We start from the raw sequence: 9,900 nt of genomic DNA, 5'->3' as shown, positions 1-9,900 counted from the left end.
GATTTATCTGGTGTGATGCTCTTCCTGTGAGTACAAACTTAGTGCAGATACTGTGTTTGTCTTCTGGGAACCTGGTGGGTGATACCACAACTCTCTCCCAGGGAAAGGATCTGGATTTAAGGGAAGCTATGGCACCCAGGAAGGTCTCATCTTGCAGAAGGGATTCAGCAGGAGTCATATGGCCAGTCAGAACTGAGAGGCAGCTTCTTCAGGTTTGTTCACTGCTGATGCCAGTCCTCTGGATAGGGGAATTTGTGCACAAGTAGTACATATCCCAACCCAGAATCTGGTGAGTATCTTGAATCCAGGATTGAGTTCAAGGCCGCAGTTTGGGGGTTTTTTTATGTTTGTACGTTGAGCATTTTCCTATAGAAGGCTGGCATAAGCCATCATGGGACTAAATTCTTTTCGCTATGAAGATTGCATAACACTTGTCCTTGTGAAATGTGTTATTGTGTGAAATGAGTCAAGCATACTGAAAGTAATCCTATGAAGTCCACCCATTACCCACATACTAACTTGCTCTCTATAAAGACAAGGCTGCGTGTAACCACTGCTAACAATAAACACTTCTTCGAGGGCAGTGCAGCAAAAATACCTTGTGGAACCTGACGGCTGAGTCAGAACCAAAGAAGGTAAGAAACTTGGGTAAGCAAATACGAGTGATTTTTGTGTACATGCACCTTTAGCTTCAAGATTTCTGGAGTGATCTGTAGACACAAGAAAACACATTGCAAGAGGCAAAATTTATAAATTGTGGTTCCTATTCATGATGCTCTTCCAACAGAGACCTTTGGGGACCGGAGATCTTCAGAGCTTGGTTATTGAGCAGTGGGTATGCTGATGAATTTGCTCAGAAAATCAGCCACCTGGCAGGCTCACAGGATTTGCGTTAATCCTCAAACACCCTGAAACTTTGAGCCAGTGCTGTGCTGAGCTGAGCTGGGATGGAACAGGTGGAACCCATGCTGAGGGCTGACCTCTTGCCTCCTGCAGCCATGTCTGTGGTGCAGACCCTCAGGTTTGATCAGAAATGTGTCCATGCTGGTCTCTGCTGAGATTTGCTGAACTTGTTTTCCTGCTGTGACCCAGGCTTGCCTTGAACTGTGTTACAACAGCAATGCTATGCCTGAACTTCCTGTAAATCTGGCAAGTGACATATTTATTCAGCTGTAGCACACTGATGACTTCTTAGTGACTTCCGTGCCAGGGGTATAATGTAGAATTGCTCAATACCAGCCACTAACTTGCCTTTGATATTGAGAGACTTTCCAGGCAGGGTGATTGCATTTCCCAGTGTCTGCCGGCTTTCTGCCACCCTGGGGAATTGCCAAGTTTTATGCAAGATTTCCCCTTTTAAAGCCCAGTCTTTACTTGCTCACAGCCTCTTCTGGGGTGACTTCCAAGCTGCAGACACAGGGCTTCTGTCGCAGTCTTGGTCTCTTTCGGGAAGGGACCAGACCAGCGACGGGGTTCGCAGACTGCCTGCTGAGCTGTCGTTCGCGGCTATCCCTTGACCCAAGGTATGGTTTGCCTCGCGAGCTGAGAACAAACACCAAGGAGCCAAGGGTGGTCTGACCTGATCCGAAGATCTAGGCTGATCCAACTTTATTGGGGGGAACAGGGGCTTATATAACTTGGGATAGGGAAGGTTCTGGAAAAGGGGTGGAGCTGAGGCGGAGCATGCAAATCCACCTCAGCCCATAGGGTAGGCAAACTAGGGGGGAGTAAACTTGGGCGTGGACTGGTGACAGGCAGGGCCAGGGCCGCCCCCTAGAGGGAGCTGGCCAATGGTAGCTGTTCTCTTGTTGCTAGGCACCTGCCTGCCTGGGGGAAGGTTCTGGAACTGGGAGAGCAGTAGACATCTTTATTTTAACAAAAACTGGGGATAAAACTGGGGATTTAGAAAGTCCGTATTGTAGTGTCATTGTCCGGGTTCTTCGGGGTCTTCCTGGACCTTCCACACGTCGAACTCCGGCGATCCCTCGTCCTCCTCCATTCCTCCATGTCCATATAGTCCCCATCTCCAACAGGCTTCCTAAAGCTTGTGCCTCTGCTGTGCTTTTGTTGCTGTCTGCTCTGGAGGCCTGTCAGCTGGAAACCTATGTCGCAGCTGTCTATGAGCACAGCATAGTCTTAGAATCACAGAACTGTTGAAGTGTTGGGTTCTCCTGAGGAAGCCTTGGTGCTGATGGAAAAAAGTCAGTCTTTTGGGTGACACCACATAGTGAAGAGAAAGATTTTTAAATGATGAAGACTATTTTCTTTGGTTTCTTGCTAAGTGGTAAATGAAGCAGACACAGACATACTGCAGGTTCTAAGTTTTCTCTAGGCATCACCTGAAACTATAGTAGTAATACTCTATTTACAAAATACTATGCTAAAACTTGCTTTCCATGAGAAAAATACCCCACCCCTGCTTTCTATGAGTAATTTGAAATTCCTTATTTTGCAAAAACTTTCTTTTGAAACAATAGTAAGAAAAAATTCAATGTTGTTTAATTCTTTCTCATAAAGCAAGTATGTTAGCTCTAGATGGCGAGGCCAGCAGAGTACAAGGGACAGTTTGCAGTACATGCCCAGCACGGAGGACACTCTGAAGGCACCCACTGCAACTATAAAAATCCACTGGCTAAAAGCAAGAGGTATGGCAAGACCACACGTCTCATAAGCACCTATGAATCATCTGCACTCTGAAGTATGACAGCTGTACTTCTCACAGGTGGTCTGCCTTCAGCACTGGCTGAAGTTTTAACCGATGCAGCCATGTGCAGTAAGGTTGTATGGAACAGTGTGCCCTAGTGAAGGGAGTCTGAGCTCATGGCCAAGATGGGTTTAAGAGCTTGGAGAAGGATATGCAAATGAACTGTGCAAGTGTTCCTTCCAATGGAGCCACTTGTAGATTAGCATTACTTCTGATAAGGCTTCTTAGCCTTTTGTTCTCCTTTTATTTAAAGCATTTCACATTGGAAACGATCCAATTCCTAAAAACATTTCTTTGACTTTTTATTATAAATAGATGTTCTTATTCTTGGCAGAAATATACTGTGTCTTCTCAGATTACTCAAGAGATGATTATTTCCAAAGCAAACTTATTTGTCTTTACTCCTTCTCTTTCCATCTGTTTTATATTCCCCATGACTCATCTAGGAGCTGCAAGACACCAGCCATGCTGCCTTCCCAGCCTCTTCTGCACGCAGGGATATTTGCACTCACAATCCTTCAGGCCCTTGCCTCCGACACCTTCATTGCAGCTGTCTATGAGCATGCGGTCATCCTGCCAGACCCCACTGACAAGCCTGTTTCTCCCGGTGATGCCTTGGCCCTGATGAATAAAAACATGGATGTCTTGGAAGGGGCCATCAAGGAAGCTGCCCAGCAGGTACTAGATGTATCATGAAGGTTGTTGATTACTGTTTTCTTCTCTGCCTGACCCTCCTGGTTATATGTTGATGGGTGAGCTTTTAAGAGAGCCTGTTTTGACAGGGTGCCCACATCATTGTGACTCCTGAAGATGGCATCTACGGCTGGCAATTCACAAGAGAATCCATCTACCCTTACCTGGAGGATATCCCTGATCCAGTGGTGAATTGGATTCCCTGCACTGACCCCTTGAGGTGATTCCTTTTGCAGTGATTTATGTGGTTTCAAGATAGCATCTCATGGAGTCATGAGCACCTCCCACAAAATGCATAGGAACTGCTAATTTTAAAATCTGTTAAAAATTACAAGTACTATAGAAATGAGACATATCAAAAAGAATTCTTAACTAAATGGTAATGGGAATATGCCAGGTAAAAAGCCTTGAGACATTCTTTAAAACTTGAAAAAGGACAAAAATAAGGAAACTTTAGGCAAAATAATTATTTTGAAAACATGTAAAACTTTGTCAATGTAGATCACTAGTGAAAATCTTCTGTAAGTATAAGCTAGCTTATTCTCATGTCAGATGCACAGATCAGACTATGTGATCGAGTCCTCAGCTCATGGGGCTGAGTGATTTCTAAAACCAAATTGCACAAAATATTTTTATAGATCGGAAAGAAATATCTTTTGGAAATCCAGCCACTTGCACCATCTGCTGTGTTACACAGCTGCTCTGAATGTGTGTCAGCAGGCGACACCAAGAGGACCAAGTCTGTGTCTAAACTAAGCCTTTATATTCTTTCCTGAGATTTTAAGAGTCCTTAGCTCTGTAAATGCTGTGTTCACTTTTTGCTAAAGGCTTACAGACAGCTGCCTAAAACAGAGTGAAGTTTATTAAAAAAGGCTAAAATTTTCTTTTGAAACTAAGACTTAGAGCTCCTTGAAAATTTAAGTTATTTTTAATTTATATCTGTATATGGATTTATTTTCCCCTTTGTTTTATGAAGGTTTCTATCTCTCTGTATGCAAGTTAGCTAGGAATTCTATCCACACAGAAAATAACACTGTTAAGGGGTACACGAAAGAAGAACACAGGGAGACCATTTTTTAAAGATAAAAGAGACCAGCAATTTAAAATGGTGATATAAACAGAAACTATTCTTTGATCTATTCCTGTTTCTGCTTATGGGGCGGTGCAGTTAATGGAATACAAATGCATTTCTTCTACATGGGCACTCAAGCTTCTAAAAGTCTTTTCCTCATACACTAAATATACATTAGATTTGGTCCAGCACCAGTGCAGGAACGACTCAGCTGCATGGCCAGGAATAACTCCATCTATGTGGTTGCAAACATCGGGGACAAGAAGCTGTGTAACTCCAGTGATTCAGACTGCCCCAGTGATGGTCGCTACCAATACAATACAGATGTTGTCTTTGACCCAGAGGGAAAACTGGTGGCTCGTTACCACAAGGTAAGGAGATGCTTCAGCATGATCCTGTAATTTATTATCAATATATTTTTCATCTCTCTGGCACCAATTTCAGCTTGCTTATACGATAATTCTCTGTTATTATAAATTGACACCCAATCTAGTATCATTTGATGCAAGGATCTTATGGCCAGAAGGAAAAACAAGCAAGGGCTTTATCACTTAGACCTTATTTCCATGAACACCACAGCTGCAGAGAGCATACCAGCTGCCAAACACATAAGGGCTACATTTATGACAGTAAATGGTAAAGGAGCAGTGACAGAGTTTTCCATGTTAGCTTGTCCTTGATGTATTTGTAGCCAAGTTAGATAGTGCTTTTGCAGGGGATGTCTTGGCAGAGTCTAACATCTAATACTGCCTGGGCTTTGCCTCCAGGAGGTAGATGGGGCACAGCTACCCCATTTTGTAGGGGAGAGGGTCAGCTGGATGGATGCAAACCAGCTGTGCCAGCCAGGTCAGGTAGCTTGATTCCGACCTTTGCTTTAACACCTATTTCAGATGCAAAATAGCTGTCATCTTTCATCTTTTTTTTTTGTTTCTAATATGCCCTTTTTTTCACCTGCAGTACAACCTGTTTAGAAGCGAAACACAGTTTAATTACCCAAAAGAGCCAGAAGCCGTCACCTTTGAGACTCCCTTTGGGAAGTTTGGCATTTTCACTTGCTTTGACATCCTTTTCCATGAGCCTGCTGTAGTCCTTGTGAGTAAGATGCAGGTGGACACTGTGCTCTTCCCGACGGCTTGGATGAATGTTCTGCCATTTCTGACCGCAGTTGAGTTTCATTCTGCCTGGGCTATGGGCATGCGTGTCAATTTACTTTCAGCAAATACTCACAGCATCAGCTTTGCAATGACAGGTGAGTTGCATTCAGGAAAGGGAATTGTCCTCAGATTGAGAGGCAGAAATGTTTTAGACATAGTGAAGTCTCTAGAAAATGGTATTTCAATCAGACTTAAGAACTTCATAATGTGGTACTAAGTGTAATAAACACAAAAATGTTGAATGTACTGTAAAAGGCAAAATTAGACATTAAATTTTGATAATTTAAAAGTAAAATTTTATATCAAAACCAGCACAAAGTTCCACTTAAATGTTCATTCTGTCATTTAGAATCAGCGTTTTTTTGTTCAAAATTCAAATGACAGTAAAATGGAGAAAAAATTTTTTATTATAACTTATTAACATAAATCCCAAAGGAGTTCTGAATAAAATATTTTGGGGGTTTTGTGCCTGCTTAAGAATTAGAGAAATGTATGTTTTGCTTTGCTCTGGATAGATATTTACTGTCTTTTTTAACCTGTAAACTGAGAAAATATTATAGCTGCATGTGTAACTCTCCCCTGAAGCCTTAAGTGAAAACTGCAAAGAAACATTTTTGCCTGCCCTAAATAGATTGAGCTGAGTTTAGGCCACAGCCCTGTGTTTCATCCAATTATATATAACTACCCCCCGGTTTCCTTCTTTGTCAAAAATGCCACTCTTAGAAGTCTGACTTATATTTAAATGAACCTAAGTTTTAACACTGTGATGGGTATTTTAGCAGTTCTGTTCTCTGAAATTCTCTCCAAATTCTCCATAAGGTATTGACTGAAAGTAGTATCACTGAAAAATGATACCGGTGTGGCATGGGGGGCAAGTGGTCCCCCTGCCAAGCCATGGTCTGGGATGCTGGCTAACAAGAGGGCTGGTGATTGTCTTCGTCAGGCAGTGGGCTGTTCACACCAGAAGGACCTGCCGCCTACCATTATGACAGTGGGACTGAGGAGGGACATCTCCTGTTGGCGGAGTTGAGCGCACGGCCCCGTCTGTCTCCCACCTACCCTCCTGCCATCAACTGGAGTTTGTATGCCACAAGCATCAAGAAATTTCCAGGGGAAAATGACACTTTTTTAGGGTCTGTCCGGCGGGATATATTCACTTTCAGCAAACTCAGGCACAAAGCTGGAAATTCCACTGTTTGCCAAGGAGACCTCTGCTGTCATCTGGTCTATCAGATGTCAGACAAGAAAAAAAATGAAGTTTATGTCCTGGGTGTGTTTGATGGGCTTCATGGTTCTCTCATAAAATACCATTGGCAGGTAATTTTTTTTTTCAGGGGTGAGTGTGGCTACATCCCAACCACCCCAAAGCACTTGTCTTTACTGCATACTAAGAACTTTTCTTGCTATCAAATCCAGCTCTTGATGGTTGAAAGCTTAGTGGTGTTTTGCCTTTCTGTATCCTTCTCCCCACAGATATGCACTCTGCTCAAGTGCAAGAGCACAGACCTGGACACATGTGGGCAGCCAGTGGAGACAGCTCAGACCAAGTTTGAGATGTTCTCCCTCAGCGGCACATTTGGCACCAACTATGTCTTTCCAGAAGTGTTGTACAGCGGGGTGCAGCTGGCCCCCGGGGAGTTTGAGGTAATGGGGCACCCTGGAGCCCTTTGATGCAATGTTTTCCAGGCCATGGTATTGAAAACTGATGTCAGCAAAGTCTCACCCAAGAACCACTGTTGTTGGTTTCCACAGACCTTAACTCAAGGGGACAGATTTAAACGGGTGGATTGATTTAATCCTTACTGATGAGCACATATCAATGCTGAGGTTAGGAATCTCTTTAGTGTTTTCTCTAGCAAATATGCCTTCCCACTTCAGGTCCCAAGTCTATAAACAATAGCTTTCAAGGACTACTTCCTACAGGTTTCTGCTGATGGGCATTTTAGGAGAAATCAAATACTCTGAGAAATTGTCCAAACCAGAAAATTACTTAAGAGTATCATGTGTAAGAGCAAAGGTCCTATGCAGTTAAAAATGTTAAAGGTGATTTTTGAAGGTTTTTAGGGTTAATTTTTTTATTTGGAACTTATGAGAGACAATGAAGACAGTGAAAAATATCTGAAAAATTTTAGGGGAAACAAGGGTGATTTTTCACAAGGTAGGGAATTGCAAAGCATAGTTCATCCTGCATGCCTGTTTCTGAATGGGACTTCTGTAAAAATATACATATCGAATAATTTATTGATATGCTAAAACATGATCATAGTCTAACATAAAAACAATATGTTGTATTTTCTTAACAAATACATGCTTACTTTTTTATCTCAGAGGCTCTTAAGAAGTTACAGGTGTTCAGTGATTTCAAACTAATATGTAAAAAATAACTAAGAAAACCTACATATTGCCAGTAGCTTGAAATTTTCTACTTCCATCTGAAAATTGTTTTGGGGTCTGAAAATCAAAAGAATATTTCAAATACTCCTAGATATGTATATAACCTTCATTGCCTTGTATGAGTAAAATGGGAATGTAACAAATCAGTTATTCTCCCTCTCACCTTCTCATAAGATGGAGAAAATGATCTTTTTTTTCCAAAGTGGGAGGAAGGTTTAAAGACCTACAGGTCTCAAGAAGTGTGGGAAGGCTATGGCAGAGCCAGAAAGAATTCTGGTTTGTTTTATTCTCATGATTGTTTTCAAAAGTTTTGCATCAAAATATTCAACATCCAAGTTCTATTCTTTCTGCATGATGCAATATTGCTTCTCTCTTAGTGGACTATCAGTGTCATTCTTTCTTGTTTCAATTAGGTTCTACATGATGGGCGTTTGAAAAACAAACATGGCACATCAAAACCACTCATAACAGCAACACTTTTTGGAAGGCCCTATGAGAAGGACCTACCACATCCTCTGCGAACTTTCCCATACCGTAACTCCCTAGGTGCTACACAATCACCATAAACAGGAGGGGAATACCTCATGAGCCATGGCAGTTATCCTGTATGATTCCTGTTCTGCAATCTTGCACTTCTGCTCAGCAGCTGTGGCAGTTCGTTTTTTTTGAGGAGAAAGTGAAGTGTTCACTTTGTTGTGTATCTTTTTAACAGTGTTTGAGCCAGTGCAATTATTTTTAGTATAAGTGCTCTGTCACATGAAACTTTTAATTAGGAATTTCTTTTTCCCCAAGGTATCATATAGATTGCTATGATAACAGTAAAAAGACTGATACCAAAGTGTGTGAAATGTGCTTTGTCATTTTATTGCAGAAAAAATTTTCTCCAAGGAAGCATTTCTGTCCCTTTCACCCCTTCCTGGTTTTTAGACTGTATAATCACTAAGTGTCTGTGTTTCTCAGCCTTACATCCCAATCAACAGGCCTCCTTAATACTTACCAAGCTTTAGCCCCATTCTGACCAGGGCACTGCACTATAAAGAGGAAACCAGATTTGAAATAATTTTAGGTGCAATTTTAGAAAGTGGTCCTACACAACACAGCACAGGTGCTGACTGCCTGAAGTCATAAAGTATTTCCAGTTCTGCAGTCCCCCTGAACTTGCACCTCTTTGTACATGAGAGATGGGTGTTGGGTCCAATGCATTTCAGATCACACTTACCATATAAACATAGTGCTCCAACACTATCTCCTGGGTATTTGGATAATTTCTTCAAAACTGTTAAGACATATGAAATAGACAATCTTTCAGTACCTGTAGAAGGTTTTACCGTGTAGTGTGAGAAATGGGCATTATTTGAGACTTGACAGCCCTGGGCCTGATTTCTGTCTATTGTGTTCTGGAGCAAATGAGCCTTGTTCACATCAAATAAGCCACAGAGTAGTCCCTGCCTCCATGCTTATCCCATAGAATTTTGTATCTACTGCCATTCATATTGCTGGCTTACAGCCTGCACTGTGCTTAGCACTGATCTGCACTAAATGTGGTACATAAGAAACACTCTGTGGCTTCCCATCCCATGCACACCAACATGTTATCCAGAAGTTGTTAAAAGCACATGATTTCTGTTTTTCCATTTGCTACGGCTTCTCAGCACGCAGCATTGGAGGCTCTTTCCAGGAATTGTTTCATTCTAGAAATAACAGTGGAGTTTGTACTTGGGGGAGAGACTGTACCACATGGGAGCAGTTACTCAAGGCAGGGATTCAAAGTCATGCTTGTTGGTGCCTTGTTTATCACCTCACCCTTTTCTCACTTGACTTGTGGTGGTAACCCAGACTAACCTTCCATCAAACAGAGGAGGTTTTGGTCAAGTGGTTATGAC

General features: G+C 42.1%; 1 protein-coding gene across 3 annotated transcripts; it reads left to right on the top strand.

The window, feature by feature from the left end:
• Positions 1–371: 371 nt before the first annotated feature.
• LOC139668918 (pantetheine hydrolase VNN2-like) lies at positions 372–8,858 on the top strand. Of its 3 annotated transcripts, XM_071549110.1 has the most exons (9): positions 372–635; positions 1,385–1,523; positions 3,151–3,382; positions 3,487–3,617; positions 4,648–4,840; positions 5,427–5,718; positions 6,567–6,940; positions 7,097–7,267; positions 8,431–8,858. In XM_071549110.1, the coding sequence occupies exons 3-9, from the start codon at positions 3,170–3,172 to the stop codon at positions 8,581–8,583; spliced, it is 1,527 nt and encodes a 508-aa protein (XP_071405211.1). In that variant the 5' UTR covers positions 372–635; positions 1,385–1,523; positions 3,151–3,169; the 3' UTR covers positions 8,584–8,858. The 3 variants fall into 3 exon arrangements, with proteins under 3 accessions (XP_071405211.1, XP_071405212.1, XP_071405210.1); XM_071549111.1 differs by lacking the exon at positions 1,385–1,523; XM_071549109.1 differs by lacking the exons at positions 372–635; positions 1,385–1,523 and adding an exon at positions 2,503–2,645.
• The last annotated feature ends 1,042 nt before the right edge of the window (positions 8,859–9,900 follow it).

The sequence above is a fragment of the Pithys albifrons genome, chromosome 2 (assembly GCF_047495875.1).
Source record: "Pithys albifrons albifrons isolate INPA30051 chromosome 2, PitAlb_v1, whole genome shotgun sequence".
In the NCBI taxonomy this organism is placed as follows: Eukaryota; Metazoa; Chordata; class Aves; order Passeriformes; family Thamnophilidae; genus Pithys; species Pithys albifrons.
The sequence above is the reverse complement of the archived record's forward strand: the minus strand, read 5'-3'. Positions and strand labels throughout refer to the sequence as shown.